This window comes from Stenella coeruleoalba (genome assembly GCF_951394435.1).
Source record: "Stenella coeruleoalba genome assembly, chromosome: 7".
Lineage (NCBI taxonomy): Eukaryota > Metazoa > Chordata > Mammalia > Artiodactyla > Delphinidae > Stenella > Stenella coeruleoalba.
In genome coordinates, this window is record NC_137153.1 from 122,279,526 (window position 1) to 122,298,207 (window position 18,682).

The 18,682-nt window shown below is 66.0% G+C and overlaps 4 protein-coding genes across 5 annotated transcripts; 3 read left to right on the plus strand and 1 right to left on the minus strand.

Moving 5' to 3' along the window:
- Nucleotides 1-159: 159 nt before the first annotated feature.
- RNF224 (ring finger protein 224) lies at nt 160-1,280 on the plus strand (the record flags this gene model as incomplete). The annotated part of the gene is made up of 1 exon (XM_079927302.1): nt 160-1,280. The coding sequence occupies exon 1, from the start codon at nt 810-812 to the stop codon at nt 1,278-1,280; it is 471 nt and encodes a 156-aa protein (XP_079783428.1). The 5' UTR covers nt 160-809.
- A 1,764-nt stretch (nt 1,281-3,044) lies between these two features.
- On the plus strand, nt 3,045-8,792 carry SLC34A3 (solute carrier family 34 member 3). Its single transcript, XM_079926597.1, has 10 exons — nt 3,045-3,744; nt 4,021-4,110; nt 4,499-4,627; nt 4,708-4,851; nt 4,928-5,039; nt 5,111-5,597; nt 5,694-5,781; nt 6,112-6,468; nt 6,542-6,666; nt 7,944-8,792. Exons 1-10 carry the CDS (start codon nt 3,660-3,662, stop codon nt 8,406-8,408), a joined length of 2,082 nt encoding a protein of 693 aa, XP_079782723.1. The 5' UTR covers nt 3,045-3,659; the 3' UTR covers nt 8,409-8,792.
- Nucleotides 8,793-12,634: 3,842 nt separating this feature from the next.
- Nucleotides 12,635-15,085, plus strand: TUBB4B (tubulin beta 4B class IVb). Its single transcript, XM_079926537.1, has 4 exons — nt 12,635-12,766; nt 13,046-13,154; nt 13,232-13,342; nt 13,872-15,085. The coding sequence occupies exons 1-4, from the start codon at nt 12,710-12,712 to the stop codon at nt 14,930-14,932; spliced, it is 1,338 nt and encodes a 445-aa protein (XP_079782663.1). The 5' UTR covers nt 12,635-12,709; the 3' UTR covers nt 14,933-15,085.
- On the minus strand, nt 15,078-18,682 carry CIMIP2A (ciliary microtubule inner protein 2A; the record flags this gene model as incomplete). 2 transcript variants are annotated; one of them, XM_079926539.1, is made up of 7 exons in its annotated part: nt 18,526-18,682; nt 16,916-17,130; nt 16,568-16,830; nt 16,345-16,426; nt 15,998-16,092; nt 15,588-15,705; nt 15,078-15,166 (listed from the first exon to the last, which is right to left on the minus strand). In XM_079926539.1, the coding sequence occupies exons 1-7, from the start codon at nt 18,579-18,581 to the stop codon at nt 15,078-15,080; spliced, it is 918 nt and encodes a 305-aa protein (XP_079782665.1). In that variant the 5' UTR covers nt 18,582-18,682. The 2 variants fall into 2 exon arrangements, with proteins under 2 accessions (XP_079782665.1, XP_079782664.1); XM_079926538.1 differs by having other exon boundaries at nt 16,345-16,471.

Below are 18,682 nucleotides of genomic sequence, written 5' to 3' on the forward strand. Positions count from 1 at the left end.
GACCCCTCAGAGCTCTGAGCTGGTGGGGGTCCTGGCAGGCTTCCTGGAGGAGGTGACGCTTGAACTAAGAACTGAAGAACAGGCATCACCCAGGTCAAAGCCAAAAAGCTTTCCCATCGTGAGGTGGGGGTGGAGTATGAGTGCGGGTGGGGTGGGCACAGGTCTGGGTGGACGAAGCGGGAAGATGGGCAAAGTTGAGTGGCAAAGCCAGGCCTGGGTGAGGGGTTAGTGGAGCTGGGTCTGCGCATGAAGGGGGCGGGGCAGGCAGAGTGGGGGGGGCCCTTATCTCCTGATGAGTTGGTGGTGCCGGTGGATCCAGTTGCAAGCTCTTTGTGGCTGAAAGGGGAGCCCACGCCTGCCCACAGCCACCACCTGCCTCCCTGCTGACTGGTCCGTGGTAGGCCAGTAACGCGAGCCCCAAGGAGGGAGCCGCAGGGCGCCCTGGGTCCCCCCTACGCCCAGCCACCCTCTGGCTGGACATAGCCACCCAGCAGAGCGGATGCAGGTAAGAGACGCCTGCGGCTCAGGCAGGCTGGGGTGGGTTCGGGCCTGGGATGGCGCACGAGAGCCACAGAGGGAGACCAGACAGCAGGGCAGGGTGCTGCCCAGCAGCTGTCACAGGGACCCAGGCTGTGCCCAGAGCCTGGTGTCCACCAGGCCCACTGGCCACCACCCACCCTCCCGTGTCCGCAGAGGCCTGGGCTCCTGTCCTCCGGTGGGGCTTCTGGTGCTGAGGCCCCAACCACGCAGGACAAGCATGGGCAGCCTGGGACGGGTAGGCTGCAACCCCCCTGCATGCCTCCCCCAGGATGCTGCCGCCAGAGGGTCCCCGGGCCTCCGAAGAGGGCACAGCCGCTGGGCCCCAGCGAGGTGACTGCGTCATCTGCTACTCAGCCTATGACCTCACTGGACACCTACCCCGCCGCCTCTACTGCGGTCACACCTTCTGCCAGGCGTGCGTGCGGCGGCTGGACACGCCAGCCCACGAGCAGCGCTGGATCCCCTGCCCGCAGTGCCGCCAGAGCACACCCACGCCCCGTGGAGGGGTGGCCATGCTGGACCTCGACCTGGCTGCCTTCCTGGCCGTCAGGGCCGAGCGGGAGCCGCCTCGCACAGAACCCCAGCCCCCCACGCCCCTCAAAGGCAGCACCGCCATCACTCAGCAGCCGGCCAGGCTTTGGCCTGCCTTGGGCCCCCAGCCCCACTTCCCCCAGCCCAGATGCTGCTTCTGGGGCTGCAGCGGCCTCTGCTGGGACCCCCCAGGCAGCCCCGAGGCCTGAGCTCCGGCCGGTCTGCAGCACGCCTGCCCAGAACCTCTGGCACGTCTGCCCAGAACAGCCTGGCGGCAGAGTGTCCCGGGTGCCACTCTGCGTGTTCACCCCGGGGCCACAACCTAAGGTCGGGAGCTGTGCCCACAGTACCGTAAGCCCCTGCAGGAGCTGGAATCCCAGCCAGGATTCCCAGGCCCCGCGCTGGTCTGTGTGCAGGGGAGCGGTGCTGCTGTCAGAGTCGCCTGCAAGGCCAGCCCGGGTCCAGACCCAGCTCACAGGGTGGCTCCTGAAAGGGTCTGGGCTGCAGGCCGGAGCGGCAGGGCCCGGCAGAGGCTGTTCCCGGTCCTGCTGGAGCAGGTCTCCCCTCCTCTACAGAACGGCCCAGAGGCGTGAGCCCGGAGGGAGGGAGGGCCTCTCCCTTCACCCCTGGCCCGTGAGGCAGCCCTGCGATGTTCGTCTGCTCACTGAGCTCCCGCTGTGTCGGGAGCTGTTTGGGGAGGGTCCCCCGCAGGCCCAGTCACTGCTGCCACAGGTGTCCAAGGAGGTCCAGGCCCAGGGTGGGGGGACCTGCCTGAAGGGCTGCTCAGGACAGCCGCTCCCATGCCAGGCCCTCAGCTTCCTTCTGCCTCCCCGTGGCCACCAGACAGGCCCTTCAGAGGGACCAGAGCATGTGCTGGAGACAGCGGACGCAGACCCCACCAATTGGGCTGCAGCATCCCCACCCCCGCACAGGAAGGAGGCCCTGGGAGGGCCCACGGGGCCCGCGCCGGGCAGCGGGTGGCAGGGACGGACGAGAGAATGTGCTGAGAGGACACTCAGAAACCTCCGCCCTCCTGGGGACAAAGTCCCCCTGCACCAGTGACCGGTGGGCAGCAAGCAGGGGCAGGAAGACCAGGCCTGACAGGGAGGGGCCGGCCCCAGCCGGACAGCTCTTCCTCCCCACATCCCAGGAGCAGGAAGGGGACTGACCCCAATAAGAGGCACTCCACGAGCAAGGGGGCCGCTCAGGGCTCAGCTGGAGCGAGAACAGGATGGGCCGAGTCTCCTGGTCCAGGTGAGCTTGGGCAGTGGGCTGGGCAGCAACGTGGCCTGGGGGAGGGGCCTGGCCCGCCCTCCCCCTTGCAGATGATGGCATGACACCCGTGACCGTGACCATTGCTGCCCAGCACTGGGGCTGAGCCCGCAGGGCGCTCTGCCAGGCCCAGCCCTGCCCCAAGCCCAGACCTGAACTGGATGACCTCAGGGGCTGTTGCCCTCCCCGCCTACCTGGTGCAAAGGGCTTCCCTCTGGCTATCGGACCTGGGCAGGAAAACCACGGTGAGGTCCGTAGAGCTTCCCGAGGGGTCCCCAGGCTGGCCAGTCAGAGCCCCAGCACCCTGCCCTGCCTTGGGCAGGCAGCAGGCACACCTGGCGTGTCACCGAGTCATCCACTCGTGGAAGTCCAGCACTCAGGACCCCCTGCCCAGCCCCGCAACAGCCCTGAGTGACAGTGGGGCCTGGACGAGGCGGGCACCGGGGCTGCAGCGGCACCCCTCAGGGGCCTCGGCTCCTGGGTAAACATTAATGGGGCTCAGCGCACGGCAGGTCATGTGCGCGCCCAGCAGATCTTTGACCTGCAGCTGCTCCTGGCCTGTGTCTCCTCCCCGAAGGTGCCCCTCACTACCCACACAGGTAGGAGCTTCTAGGACCAGGTGGGGACCCAGGACACTGGGGTCAGGGCTGGGTGACCTCCAGGGCTTAGGCGCCCCCCCACTCTCTAGGAGCTGAGGGAGAGAGAGCAGCTTGGGGGCAGCAGGCTCCCCAGCTCCCGGGCCTTGGGCACTGGGAGCTGAGGTAGGCGGCTCGATGGGAGCTCCAGACCCAGCAGGCTGAGGAGGGAGCCTTGAGGTGGGGTGGGGGCGACCAAGCCCCCTGTCCTGCCCCCCATCACTGGAGGTGGGGCCCTTATCAAGCGGAGATGTTGCCGTTTGGTACCAAATACCAGAGTCTAAGCCGCGACCGGCTGCAGTGGTCTCTGTGACACCTGATAGGAGAGGTCCCCGAGTCCCCGGCTCCCGACCACTTCCGGCCACACCCCAGCACCCTAGGCCACCCACCAGGCCTTCTTCCAGCCAGGACCAGCAATGGAGCCAGGGTTCCCTCAACTCGGTCCCCCCAAACTGGACTGGGCTCACCTGACAGCCACTCGAGGTCACTATAGCCATCTCCCTGCAGACAGAGGAAGGGGACAGTCACCAAGGCCAACGGCGGGTGGGAAAGGAGGACAGCGGTGAGGTCTCAGGCCAGGGGACCCCAAGACCTGGCGGGCAGGGGTAGGAGCTGTGTCTGAACTGCCCTTCGCCCCAGCAGATCTAGATTTGGGCCTGGGCCTGTCCCTGCCCAAAATCCATGCCGAGTTCCCTCACCTGCGCCCAGGACCCTCCTGCCACTCTGGACACAGTTGGCCTGGTGGACCAGAGGCTGGGAAATGCAGGTACCAGCAGCCCCAGGGTCCCGGAGCCTCGGCCTGCCTCCCTGCCCACCCACCTGGCCCCTGACCCATTGCTCTGGGGAAGCTGGGAAAGGGGCTCCAGCCCATCCGTCCCCAGGAGAGCCCAGGGGCCGGAACAGTTAGGGGCCCCCCTCCTTCCCACTCTTGTCCCTCACCCCAAGCCCCTGTGCCACAGTCCCCCCAACCCCTTTGGGCGCCACCTAAAGGTGTCCAGGAAACAGCTAGGTTCCTGGCCCTACCTGACCCTGATCCCTGCAGGGACCTCCGGTTCTGCCCCCATCTTGGAAGACGGGGATGTGGACCCCTGGGCCCTCCCTCAGCTAAAGGACACTGGCCAGTCCTGGAAAGGTAGGTCTGGAGATGCTGGGTAACCGGACAAACGAGGCTCGGACTTGCCAGGGTGTGAGCGTGAGAGGGTTCTTGGGGAGAGAGAGCAAGGAGGGGGTTTGCCTCAACGGGCCCCATGGAAACCCGCCACGCAGACCACCACCAGGGCACCCTGGTCCCTCAGCTCAACGGCCTGCCTGCCCACCTGCCCTCCCTCCTCCCTCCTGTGGGCAGTGAGGCTCCCCGGAGGCCCTAAGGGGCTGTCTGCTTGGCCACTCTGCAAAGGAACAGAGGAGAGGGACCCTGGCCCTGTGCTGGGAGAGGGGAGAAGAGGAAGGGGCCTGGAAGGGGAGCCGGGGCGGGGGCAGGGTGGGGACTGGCTGAGGACAGCCCTGCCCTCTGTCCTCAGAGCTCAGCATGGCCGGCAGGGTGCTCCAGGGGGCTGCTGGCTTCCTCAAGGCCTGTGGGCTCCTGGGCAGCCTCTACCTCTTCATCTGCTCCCTGGACATCCTCAGCTCTGCCTTCCAGCTGCTAGGCAGTGAGTGACTGGCTAGGTGGCTGGGGGTGGGGCAGCCAGCCAACCGTCCCCAGCCTCAGGGCACCATCTCCCGGGCGTAGGCAAGGTAGCTGGAGACATCTTCAAGGACAACGTGGTGCTGTCCAACCCTGTGGCTGGACTGGTCATCGGCGTGCTGGGCACGGTCCTCGTGCAGAGCTCCAGCACGTCCTCCTCCATCGTGGTCAGCATGGTGGCCTCCAAGCGTGAGTGCCCCCCTCCCCTCCCCCAGGATGGTGGTGGCGGGGTGAGGGCCGAGAGGCTGATGCAGTGCCCCTACAGTGCTGACCGTGCGGGCATCTGTGCCCGTCATCATGGGCGTCAACGTGGGCACATCCGTCACCAGCACCCTGGTCTCGATGGCACAGTCGGGGGACCGGGACGCGTTTCGGAGGTGAGTGAGGTGCGGGGGAGGGTAGGGGCTGCGGCTGGGGCTTCCGACCACCCAACTCCGTGTGGCCTCAGGGCCTTTGGCGGCTCAGCCGTGCACGGCGTCTTCAACTGGCTCACGGCGCTGACCCTGCTGCCGCTGGAGAGCGCTGCGGCCCCCCTGGAGAGGCTCAGCGCACTGGCCCTGGGCGCTGCCAGCCTGCAGCCCGGGGGGCGCGCGCCTGACATCCTCAAGGTGCTGACACGGCCGCTCACACGCCTCATCGTGCAGGTGAGGCCAGCCGCTGCTTCCGGCAGGACCCACACGCCAGGCGTGGCGGGGAGGGGTTTCTTGGGGAGGTGGCGACAGACAGTCGAGGCAGATGTGGGCAGGGCGTCATCGGCTGGGGAAGAGAGAGCACACTGGGCCGGGCTGTGGTCCTCTGAGCCCCCGGGGCGTCCAACACCAGACCCAGACTCCTCTGTCCCCCAGCTGGACGCTGATGTCATTACGGGCCGCGGCACAGGCAACGCTACCAACAGTAGCCTCATTAAGCGATGGTGTGGCACCGAGGTGCAGACGGTGAGGTGCCTTGGACCCCTGAACTCCGACCCACTGAATTAGCCGGTGCTGGCTACTCTGAGCCTGTCCTGAGCCCAACCCGCCTTGCCTCCCCAGACTGCAGGGAACAGCAGCACCTGTGCGGCGGCCACTGGGGGCCCCTGCCCTGCGAGGAACAGCTCTGCCGCCGAGGAGCAGCTTCCCTGTGAGGCCCGGCGCCCGCCCCAGCCCCGCCCACCCCGCGCGCGGGGCCGCAGCTCACCCGCCCCAGCCCCGCCCACCCCGCGCGCGGGCCGCAGCTCACCCACCCCTGCCCCGCCCACCCCACGCGCTGGCCGCAGCTCACCCACCCCTGCCCCGCCCACCCCGCGCGCGGGCCGCAGCTCACCCACCCCTGCCCCGCCCACCCCGCGCGCGGGCCGCAGCTCACCCACCCCTGCCCCGCCCACCCCGCGCGCTGGCCGCAGCTCACCCACCCCTGCCCCGCCCACCCCGCGCGCTGGCCGCAGCTCACCCACCCCTGCCCCGCCACCAGGCCGCCACCTGTTCGAGGGCACAGCGCTCGCGGACCTGGCCGTGGGCTTCATCCTGCTGGCTGCCTCCCTGCTCGTGCTCTGTGCCTGCCTCGCCCTCATCGTCAAGCTGCTCAGCTCCACTCTGCGGGGCCGCGTGGGCCAGGCCGTGAGCACCGTCGTCAACGCTGGTGGGCCTTGGGGAGGCGGTGAGGGTGGCGGCGAGGAGGCCCGACTGCGGGTGACCGGCTCCCCCTCCGCAGACTTCCCCTCCCCATTCGGCTGGCTCAGCGGCTATCTGGCCATCCTCGTGGGGGCCGGCCTGACCTTCGCGCTCCAGAGCAGCAGCGTCTTCACTGCAGCCGTCGTGCCGCTCATGGGTGAGCACGACAGGTGGTACCTGGCCGAGGGGGCAGGGGGTGAGGGGCCCGTGACGACCCCTGGCTCCCCCAGGGGTCCGGGTGATCAGCCTGGAGCGGGCGTACCCCCTCTTCCTGGGCTCCAACATCGGCACCACCACCACGGCCCTGCTGGCTGCCCTGGCCAGCCCTTCGGATATGCTGATCAGCGCCGTCCAGGTACCACCCTCCCGCACCCCTCCCCTGCCCCCAAGCCCCTCCCACTCCCAACACAGGCCTGGGGCTTGCGCTCAGGCTCAGCCCCCTCCTGTCCAGCCCTCTGGGCTGGAGGCGGCAGGCCTGCCCTGGGGCCTCAGGCTCGAGCTCTCCTGGGCCCCACCTCTGGCTGCCTGCTCAAACCTGCGGCCTCCTCATCTTCCGGGACCCCAGGGGCCCTGTGGGCATTTCTCAGGATCCCAGGCCTTCTTCTCTTCCCCTGCAACCTTATCATTTCTAGGATCCTGTAGTCCCAGGGTACCTTCTCCTCCTTTCCAGCTGGCAGCTCCCCCCAACCTCTCCTGAGGGACCACTGCATACTGCTGGCTGTGTCCCTTTGAGGCCTCCCGGCCCTCGGGGGCCTCAAGCCCCTCTACGCCAACACCTCTAGGATGTCCCCCACCCCCAGGCACCTAAACCCCACAGGCCCCTACGTGGACGACTCACCGTCCTCCTCCGTGCACCCTTGGCCGGTCACAATTCTGCCTCCGGGATGCCTCCCCCAGCTGCGCACCCCACGCCCAGTCCCATTCAATCCTGCGGATTCTCTCCAGATCATCCCGTGCTCCACTGCTTCTGTCCCAGCACCCTAACAGGTGCAGCTCCTGAAAGCCTGGATCTTGCTGGGCTGCTGCCCACAAGAAGAGATGAACCCCAGCCCTCCCCGACTCCCACCTGCTCTCTTGCCTTGGCTCTTTGTCCATTTGGAACCTCCCAGTGCAGGGCCCTGATCCACCCCCTCCAGGAAGCCCTCCGGACTGCACCCACCACACCGACTCCTCGACTTCTTCAGCAACCCCTGGAGGGAGTTGTGTTCTCTCCACGTGTGGCCCTGCAACTCCTCCTCACAGGAGCCAGGCCAGAGCCCAGGGCTGGGTGGCCAAACCCGCTCAGGGATGGCATGAGCGGGGTCACCATGAACGACGCTTTGGCAAGCTAAGCCAGCTCAGAGGAAGGTCGAATCCACGGGGTCATCACAGATGCAGTTACCACACGGGGATGCCGTACTAGGGCCCCGACCCTCAAAGTGTTGGGGGGTGCAGGAAGAGCGGGCCCAACACAGCTGGCCAGAATTTGCCCTCCCAGGCTGCCGTCTCGGCTAACGAGCGGGACCGCAAACTGCCTTTGGGCTTAGTGCCCTTTCTGCCAAGAAAGGGAGGGGCAGGCATCCCGGGGAGCCCAGGGGACCCCGTACCACAGAGCCCAGGCTCCTGAACCCTGCCTGCCCTCCCTCCCTCCAGGTCGCCCTCATCCACTTCTTCTTCAACCTGGCTGGCATCCTGTTGTGGTACGTGGTGCCCGTCCTCCGGCTGCCCATCCCACTGGCCAAGCGCTTTGGGGACCTGACTGCCCGCTACCGCTGGGTGGCCGTCGCCTACCTGCTGCTCAGCTTCTTGCTGCTGCCGCTGGCCGCCTGCGGGCTCTCCCTGGCGGGGAGTACAGTGCTGGCTGCAGTTGGGGGGCCCCTGCTTGTGCTGGTACTCCTCATCATCCTGGTCGCCATCCTGCAGCGGCACCGGCCAGCCTGGCTGCCCCGCCGCCTGCGCTCCTGGGCCTGGCTGCCCCTGTGGCTCCGTTCTCTGGAGCCCTGGGACCGCCTGGTGAGCCGCTGCTGCCCCTGCAAGGCCTGCAGCCCCCCTCAGGCTGCGGCCAAGGAGGCCCACTGCTATGAGAACCCCGAGGTCCTGGCCTCCCAGCAGTTGTGAAGAGCGGGCGCCCCCACCCCCGTTGACCTCTGGGTGCCCTGAGGGATCCTAGTGGCTGCGGACATCTGCATCACCTGCATCACCTTCTTTGCAAATAAACAAGCCTGTACCCAGGTGTGGGTGGTCTTCTCTCCCCAACCCCAGGCTGCGTGGGCAGGGCCCCACCTGCCTCCATAGGGAGCTGGGAGTGGGGCAGCGCCGTTGCTGCCCCCAGCGCACACCCGGGGCCCGCACTGAGCCCTCGTGGGAGCTGGCCTTCCCCGGAGGTGCGGCTACACAGCTGATCCCCGAGGCCCAAGCTGTGACTCTGTTTCTCTCCGCGGCCACTGGGGACAGAAGGCCCTAAGTAGTGGCCAATCCAGAGCGTAGAGACTTCCCGCAGCAAGAAGCTCAGGGTCCAGGGAGCCTGGAAGCGGCCGGGGCCTTCCCTGTGGGTACAGGAGGGAAAGGGCGACCGGCTCCCACGCACCGCCGCCGCGGAGGACGCGCGCGGGCAGCTCCTGCGCCGTCCAGCCCCCTGTCGGCTGTCGGGCTGGAGGACGTCACGTGGCCGCGGCAGGGCCGCGAGTTCCGCAGGTGCGTCGGGGAGTGGGGAGGGCACATGCAGAACCGGGTGGCCCCAAGGCGCCCTACTCCTTTCCGTCCCCGTTCTGCCTCTATCTCTTTTTCCGCAGAGCGTGGCGCAGGCGCTGCAGGGCACGGCGCTGCGGGGTGGCGCGTGGCCGGAGCGGGGAGGGGCGGGGGGGAGGCCCTGCGGGGAGGGGAGTGGGCGGGCGCGGGGCTGCGGGCTGCGGCTTGGGGGGGGGCGGAGCGCGGGGCAGGCGAGCCAGTGCGCGGTTTCCCGGGTCCGCCAGCCTACAGTTGGCCGGCCGCCAGGGGCGCCACCCTGCCGGCCTGGGCAAAGGGGGTGCTCAGTGCCCCCCACCCCAGGAAGTGGGTCCTGCCCGCGACGCCCGGCGCCGCTCGCATCTGGAGGCCCCCACCTACGCGAAACACCTCGGCCGCGAGGCGGTCGAAGGCCTCCGGGCCAGGTGCCCACCTGGGGGTGGAGCGTGCGGGAGGGGGCCGCCCCCGCCCGCCCCCTGCTCCTCCCCGCAGCGCAGCGGGTTTCCACACAGGACCGCTTTTGTCTGGCGGCCGGGCGGTAACCGGACACCCCTCCAGCCCGGGGCTGCCCACAACCCCAGCCCGACCTCACGCCTCCGCCCTGAGAGGAGGGCATTGGCGGATCACGTGTCCCGGCACAAGTCGCGCACGGAGAGGGGCGCGCACGCGCAGACCTGCGGGCCGCTCGGGGTCTGGTTTGCCCCGTTAGCTGCTGCGGCCAGTCACCGCCTCCCGGTCCGTGGATGCTACCCTGATGGGAGCACCTTCCTTCCCTGGCCCCCACGTTTGCCTAACCAAACCCGGGGGGACAGGTGTGAATCGTCAGGAAGATGAGACCAGGGGACCCCAGAACCAATTATTGTCCAGGATCATGTCCTTTCACTTCTCAGGTCTCTCCGCCCCACTCCGTGTCCCCTAGTCCCTCTCAGCCCCTCCAGGTCTCCTGTCCCCCCCAACACGCTCCTGGGTCTCCTGAGCCTGGGGCTCACCCTGGCCTCGGAAGGAGCTAGTCACACGTTCTGAGAGCCACAGGGGCCTCATGGGAACAAGACCCCTGGGGCAGGCTCATTACCCCCTTTTGGCTTCCCCCCACTTTTGTAACCTCAGGACACACTTGTGGTTCTGACATCAACCTCACTCCCATGGAAGTCCCCTGAGGAGGGACTGGGCCTGGCTGCTTCCCTGGGGACATGGAGGGGGCAGGTCCCCCTCCCCATGGTGGGAAGGCAGTGAGAGGGGAAGAAAGTACCCCATGCACCTCTCCTTCCGGGGGCGGGTGAGGCCGCCCACAAAGGCTGACTGCTGGGTCCTTTGAGGCCGTGAACGACTGTCTGCCTGCTGCTCCTGCCTGGCGGTAACGCACCCTCCCGCTGGGACCATGGCCACCGGTAAACAGAGCCGTCGTTGTGGATGCCTCCGACAGCTGCAGGCTGGGGCAGGAGGGCCAGGCGCCTAGCACTCCCACAGCCCCTGCCCACTCTGCCCTGCGTCCCGCTGGGCCACAGAGCCGCACTGGGCCCAGACCGGCCCCCCAGCCCAACCTCTCCACCCTGCAGCAGGAACACCCTTGGCTAAGGGTGGGGACCTGCAGGGCTTACCCCCGCCAGCCCTGGGCAGCAGTGGCAACTGTGGTCCTTGGCCGAGGGACACGGGGAGCTTCCTGCTGTCTTGTTCCCAGTGTTCACTTTGGGAGGGCAAGGTGGACAACCTGGTGCCACGGGGGGCTCTGGGGCTCACACCTGGGTGGGAGACACAACCTCTATTTTGTTACCTGTAAAGTAGGGGGGCCATGCCGAACTCCCAGCCCTGTGTGCACTGGTCACGGGAAACAGGGACCTTTGCCAGTGGGGATCTCAGGCAAGTGTGGGGGGCAAGGAGAGAAGGCTTTGACAAACATCTCAAAGAGCACTGCTCACTGGCTCGCTTGGAGGAAAATCTGAGCTGCTCCCTTGCTCACCAGTTTGTGGGTTTGGGACAACTCAATGCTACCAGGCCCCAGAGCCTCCCTGCTGCAGGGCCAGGGCCGTGCAGACTGCTGCTTGGGCAGCTAAACCACTTTGCAGGGCACCGTGAGAACCCCGGATGCCAGGCAGTGACCCTGCACACCCCACATGCCACTGCCTGTGGCCAGCAGAAGCCGGGCCCACCTTCCTGAACTGGCATGGAGGGGGGACTGACCAGCACTTTGACATGCTGACTCACCCTCCAGGTCAGGACTGCAGCTGCAGACCACTCTCAGGGGATGCAAAGGCTAATCTCTATGCCGGCATGCTGCTTGCCCCAACAATTCCATCCACAGATTAAGTATAGAATAACATGTCCTAACGCTGCAGTATACCATGATACCGTAGTGTCATGTATTACACGGTGAAGAGAAAAGCGCATTCTCTTTAGGTAGAAATAAACAGGTATTGCCCCCAACACCCTTGGGTTGGTGAGCAAAGGAGGGTAAGAACCGCACTGAGAAAACCAGAATCTACAGAGGACCCAGTGGCCACGGCAATGGAGGCTGTCCAGGGCAGACCCAAGGTCGTAATTCCTGGTTTCTTAAATGTTATGCAAATATACTGCAAGTGTACTGTTTGTAAAAGGAGTGATTAAAGGTGTGACCACGTGTAATTTAACTGTTTTTCCTTCATAAATTTTTTTTCCCCCCAAACAAAAATCAAGGACGAGTAAAAACATTTGTCCACCCAGGTGTACTGGTCCGTGGTTGCCCAGAGGCCTGGGCGCTGCCCTCGTCTCCACGCAGTTCTGTTCTCTCCTGGGGCCAAAGTCTCAAGGCAACGGGCGCAGGGCCAGCGCGGTCTCCACAACAAGCCGCTGCTAGGCAGGGCCCCTCCCCGCCCCACCGGGCCCACTTCTCCCCTCCTCTGCCCCCTCTCCACGGGCCCGGCGCAGCGGGCCCACGTGCTCCCCCACCTGCCCGCGACGGGTGCGGACCAAGGAGGGGAGCAGGGAGCCACAAGGTCTCCGCCGCTCTGGGGGGAGGGCCCGACTCCACCGACACACCCGCCCCGCCGCCCCTTGGCTCCTGAGCCCCGTATGTCTCTGCTATGAACGGCTCCGCGCCCCTCCTCGGCTGGGAGACCCAGCAACCCGCGCTCGACCGCCCTCCACAGGGCGCAAGGCGGGCCCGGGCTTAAGCGCTCGCCCACGGGGCGCGCCCCGCCTACCTTCCCCGGGCCTCGGGCCGGCCCTCCCCCGCCCTCCCCGCTTGGCCCCTCCCGAGCCCGCGCCCCCGCCCGCGTGGGTCCCCGCGGCACTGCGGCGGTTACCAGGACGCTGGCCCAGCGTAGCCAATAGCGCCGGCCTGTCGGCGTGCTCTCCGGAGCCAACCAATGAAAGAACAAATCAATCATTTGAAACACCCAATGGACAGAGCACCGCAGAGCGAAGGGGGGTATTTTGATAGGGAGAGCAGAGGCCGCGGCGGACCAATAAAGGGCCAAAGGCGTTGGGAAGGCGGGCGTTAGGCGGAAAGATTGACGGAGCTGCAGCCAATCAAATGAGGACGCTTGCTAGCCTCGCTCTGGAAACTCAATACGAGGCTGGCGGGGGCGGGCGCGGCGGCTATATAAGCACCGGCGGCGAGTCAGTTGTAGCACTCTGCGCGCCAGCTCTTCGGCTCTCGCTCCTCATCTACCACTGCTGCCGCCGCCGCCGCCGCCGCCGCCACCGCCGCCGCCGACGCCATGAGGGAGATAGTGCACCTGCAGGCCGGCCAGTGCGGCAACCAAATCGGCGCAAAGGTGAGCGGGGGCGTCGGGGCCGGCGCAGGTCTTCCGGGCGGGGCGAGCGGGCGGCGGGAAAAATGGCGGCAGCGGGCGGGCGGCGGCGGCCCCGCATTGCGGCCCCGCGCGGCGCCCGAACCGGAGTCGGGGCGGGGGCGGCAGCGAGGGCCCTTGGGGACGGCCCGGCGGCGGCGGCGGCGGCGGGGGAGGGGAGGGCCGCGCCGTCCGGGGCGGGGCCGGCTCCGGGCACCTCAGGCGTGACTCAGCCCCAGCCCGGCCCGCTCGCGTCTCCCGCAGTTTTGGGAGGTGATCAGCGATGAGCATGGCATCGACCCTACCGGCACCTACCACGGGGACAGCGACCTGCAGCTGGAGCGGATCAACGTGTACTACAACGAGGCCACGGGTGAGACCCCCGCGCTCTTTCCCCACCCCCCTGCCGCCCCGCGGCCCTCCCGTCGCTGACGCCCTCCCGCCCCCCAGGTGGCAAGTACGTGCCCCGCGCCGTGCTCGTGGATCTGGAGCCGGGCACCATGGACTCCGTGCGCTCGGGGCCCTTCGGGCAGATATTCAGGCCGGACAACTTCGTCTTCGGTGAGCTGCAGGTCGGGCTGGGGGGTGGCTTGATAGCCAGGGCGCCTTATAGGTCAAGGGGTGCCCAAGGTCGTCAGTTTTAGGACCGCAGAGCCGAGGTCCTGATTCACTCTGCACTCCCTGTAGAAGCGGGGTTCAAGGACACTCTCCTTCCTTCTCGAGTCACTCAATCCCCGCTCCTAAAGCGGCTTTGGGGGGAAGGCCCAGCTGTCCGCACGCACGGAAGGAGCAGGCAGATGTAATCTGCCAGCCGTGCAGGCTGAGTCAGAGGCGGTGGCGGTTCTTCTGCCCTTGGGAATTGGCGGAGGCTGCCCGTGGGAGCAGCTGGCTTGTCGTTCAACTACTTTAGCTTGAACTCTTTATTTCTAATCGGGTACGTCGTTACGTTATTCGTCTGGGGGTCCACCTGCTGTACCTGCGGTGGGGGGGTTGTGTGTGGCCTCACGCCGTGTCATCTGGCCTTTTGGCACGGGTGACCAGTGGTGACCACGTGCCTGGCCGAAGAGCGACTGGCTGCTCTCCTTTGCAGGTCAGAGTGGTGCTGGGAACAACTGGGCCAAGGGGCACTACACAGAAGGTGCGGAGCTGGTGGACTCGGTGCTGGATGTTGTGAGGAAGGAGGCGGAGAGCTGCGACTGCCTGCAGGGCTTCCAGCTGACCCACTCGCTGGGGGGCGGCACCGGGTCCGGGATGGGCACCCTTCTCATCAGCAAGATCCGCGAGGAGTACCCCGACCGCATCATGAACACCTTCAGCGTGGTGCCCTCGCCCAAGGTGTCGGACACGGTGGTGGAGCCCTACAACGCCACGCTGTCCGTGCACCAGCTGGTGGAGAACACGGACGAGACCTACTGCATCGACAACGAGGCGCTGTACGACATCTGCTTCCGCACCCTGAAGCTGACCACGCCCACCTACGGTGACCTCAACCACCTGGTGTCGGCCACCATGAGTGGGGTCACCACCTGCCTGCGCTTCCCGGGCCAGCTCAATGCTGACCTGCGAAAGCTGGCTGTCAATATGGTCCCCTTCCCCCGTCTGCACTTCTTCATGCCCGGCTTCGCCCCACTGACCAGCCGGGGCAGCCAGCAGTACCGCGCGCTGACGGTGCCCGAGCTCACCCAGCAGATGTTTGATGCCAAGAACATGATGGCGGCCTGTGACCCCCGCCATGGCCGCTACCTGACCGTGGCCGCCGTGTTCCGGGGCCGCATGTCCATGAAGGAGGTGGACGAGCAGATGCTTAACGTCCAAAACAAGAACAGCAGCTACTTCGTCGAGTGGATCCCCAACAACGTGAAAACAGCTGTTTGTGACATCCCGCCCCGCGGGCTGAAAATGTCTGCCACCTTCATCGGCAACAGCACGGCCATCCAGGAGCTGTTCAAGCGCATCTCAGAGCAGTTCACGGCCATGTTCCGCCGCAAGGCCTTCCTGCACTGGTACACGGGCGAGGGCATGGACGAGATGGAGTTCACCGAGGCCGAGAGCAACATGAACGACCTGGTGTCCGAGTACCAGCAGTACCAGGACGCCACGGCCGAGGAGGAGGGGGAGTTTGAGGAGGAGGCCGAGGAGGAGGTGGCCTAGGGCTGCGGTACCGGGTGAGGCATGGGAGCCGTGGGAACTCTTTATTCACTCAGCCTGTTCTCTGATAGCCCTGTCTTTCTGTGTGTGTATTTGTTCTTCTTGTCTCGACATCACATGCTGTACAGGTACCACCATTAAAGCGTTTTCATAGTGTCTGGCTGCGCCTCTCCAGTTCCTTCTGGCAGGCCTTGCGGGTGCTGTTCCCAAACGTCAGTGCGTAGTTGTCCTGCATGGCTGCGAGGGGCACCACTGCAGCTGAGCGCGCTCGCCGCGTGCGCAGGGCGAGCACGCGAGTGGCTGCTGGAGGGGTCGGCTCGGCCTGCGCACACGCCGACTCCTGGGAGCTTGGGGCTGCCCTGGGCCCCTGCCTCCTGAAGGCAGGTCTGGCCTGTGCACAGGAAACCTCTAGAAGGCCAGCATGGTCTGCAGGCAGCTGGCCTCTGTCTGACTTCTAATGTCAGGGCTGTGAAACCCTTCTACACTGGGGAAGAGGGGACGTTGGGTAGTCCTGCCCCAAGGGAATCGTGTGGTCCCACAGCTGGCCTTCTGCCTGAGGTTCAGCACGGGTAAGGGAGCCCAGCCCCGGACGCCTCCCCACAGTGACCTGTCACCGTGACCTTGTCTGGGATGGGGGCGGGGAGCCTACTGCACTCACCTGGTATGAACCCCATGTAGAAAGGTATCAGACCTTGGCTTCTGTAGATGGTGGTGTTAGGCCACTGCGTTCTGGGCAGCCTCTTGCCCGGGGCACGGAAGGGATTTCTGAGCAGGAACTGCGGAAACAGGCAGGCGTTGGCATGTGCTGCCGCCCCCAACTGGTAACCAGTGAGCAGAATGTCCCGGTGGGTGCAAGACTGACATTCTCCTGCGAATGAGTGGCTCAGGGTCTTTTCCCATCTGTCTTCAACACTCCAAGGCAGAGAGCCAAGACCTAGTCAGAAAGACGTTTGGGGGGCAGGGGCGGGCGGAGGGGAGCAGCCTCTTTGGGCCAGGCAGAGCCCCCTCCCTCCAGGGAAGCCAGAGCGTGGAGACCTCTGTGCTCGCCCAGGGATGGTGTCCACATACCTGGCTCTTGTCAAACTCATCTGTGGCCTGTGCGACCCCATCGCGAAAATTCATCCCTATCACCCAGGCAAAGCGAGGGACAAAGCCAGCATAACCTGGGGAAGGAGGAGCCAGGGCCCCGTTCCCAATCATGCCCATCTTCCCCCGCCCGGGCATTCGCACCTGCTCCCGGGGGGTTAGGGAAGTCTGTCTGGGCTCCTCTCTCCCGCTAAACAGACAGGAATGGATCAACAGGAGCTCCCAGTCTCGGGGAGGGCCCTTGGGCAGCCTCACTTGCTCTCCCCAGGTCCTGCCTGGGCCCTTGGAGCCTTGCGGGTGCGTGTCGTGCCCAGGCCCCAGGCACCCACCTGAGATGGCCTTGCGCTGGATCAGGTCGGGGTGGTCCATCTGGGGCGGCCTGTGGAAGCAGCCCACACGTAGTGTCTCCCGCTGGTGGGCTGGGGCCAGGCAGTCTTCCCTCATGCAGGGGCACAGCTGGAATGGGGAGGGGCAAGTCAGCGCCCCAGCCCCCACCGGGCTCTGGCTGTGGCGAGGCTTGATCCCAGTGCTCCCAGTGTGTCTCTCAGTTACCTGGTACTGCGTGGGGGCCTCACGGGCAGAGGTGGCGCTCATCCAGGCCTCTTCCCCTAATGCCAACCGCAGGCCCGGGTGTCCAAGGTCCCTGGAGTCCCCCTTCCTGCCCGGTGGGCAGGGAGGGTAGAGGGGGTAGGGCACGAAGCCTGCAGGCAGTGGGACTTGCCTGGATACATTCTCTCCTCCCGGCGGCCCCTGGGCATCCACCTCCTGGGGTGGGAACCGGCCCAGGATCTCACAGTTCTTGTAGGGCTTCAGACCTGTATGGACAGGGCAGCCTTGAGCCACAGCAGGCATGGGGGCGTCCCCGGGGCTGCAGGGCCGGTGGGCGGGCAGCGGCTTAACTGGTGTACTGGCAGACGTAGGGCTCTGTCAGTTCACGGCAGGGCGTAAAAGGTGGCTGGGACTTGCTGAAGTCCTCGATGGACTTGGGCTTGGCTATGGGGGACAGCACGGAGCACGGGCTCTTCGGCACGCTGGCGTCCGCGAGCAGCTGCGCCGTGGTGCGCCCATAGGTGTTCCCCACCTGGTAGCGCAGCTGCGGGTAGAAGCCGGCATAGCTGTGGAGGAGAGAGGAGCCGGTGTGGGCCCAGCCTACTGGCCACAGGCAAGATCCGCGACCCGCCTACAGAATGGGGTCACGGCAGCACCTGCCGTCCGGGGCTCTTGGGGCTTGAATGGGCACACAGGCCAAGCACTGAGAACGGGGCTGGCCCACGGGAGGGGAGCTCTGTCATCACCACCATCGGGGTCCCATCCACCCAGCCATCTTCCAACAACAAGGGTCTTAAAGATGAGGCAACGGGGAGCTCTGCCCCCCCCGAAAGCATTGCAGGGGTGGCCTGAGACACAGGGCAGCCCATTGTACACGAGTCGGTCCCGCCAGGAAGGTATGGTGGGCATTGGGCCCAGATGGCGGCCACCCGGGAGGCTGGCGGGAGGTGGCACTGGAGCTGAGCGTCATTGAGGCCCGTGGGGAAGTGGTGTGGGCGCCATGGCTAAGCCCTGAGGGCGTCCACTGCTGCCCGGGGCCTGTGTAACGTCCAAGGGGGGTGCGTTGCTTTCCTCTTAAGATCTGCTCAAGAGAATGCAAGTTTGTCAGTCAGCGGCGCGCGGCTGGGGCTGAAGGCGAGAGCCTCTGCAGTGTCACCAGAGTTGGGTCGGGTTCTTCCCAGCCTTTTCCTTGTATGTGGTCTGAGTGTGTGTTGGTGTGTACACACACTCTGGAGGCCTGTTTCTATTCTTATTTATTAGGTTGTGCCGCACAGCACGCTGGATCTTAGTTCCCTGACCAGGATCCCACCCGTGGCCCTTGCAGTGGAAGCTCAGAGTCTTAAACGCTGGACGGCCAGGGAAGTCCCTCGTTTCTGTTGTTGGCATGCGGGACACCTAGCAAGGTGGCCTGGCATCGGTGTCCATCACTTTACTCCACATGCTCCTCTTCTCTTTATGTTTTTATTTATTTTTATTGGCTGCGCGGCATGCAGGAACTTAGTTCCCCAACCAGGAATCGAACCCGTGCCCCCTGCGGTGGAAGTGCAGAGTCCTAACCACTGGACCGCCAGGGAATCCCCAGTTCATCTCCTCTTTAAAGCGCGGAGTGCTCTATGGAAGGAGAAGCCAGCCTCCCCAGCTGTCGCGCTGTCCCCAGTTTCTGCTCTCGACAGACGTGCTGGCCACCTGAGACGGCTGCTCCAGCAGGGCAGGTCGGCCGGGCCCTCTCGAGCCCGCCCCAGCCCTCCCTCCTGGCCCCTCCAGCCCTCGGCCTCACCCCCATTTCCCTGGCCTTCCGGGTCCCCAGGTTCCTGCTCAAGGGCCTCACCCTCTGGCCTCAGCTTCCTGGAGACCCAGCTCTGGGGCCCCCCTCACAGCTGAGCAACCTTCAGCCCTTAGGCCCCGGCCTTGCTCCCCCATCCTCGGGGACCCCAGCCTCCCCGCAGGGCTCCGGCGCTTACCCAGGGATGTAGTGAGGTTCCGGCGGGAAGAGGTTGTGCTTCTGAGTAGCTGTCATCGCGCCTCAGCTCTGCCTGGGCTGCCTTCAGCCCCTCTCGTGCCTGCACCTGGCTCCTTCCAGAGAGGAGTCCTTGTTGCCTGGCAACCATTGTGAAGAGG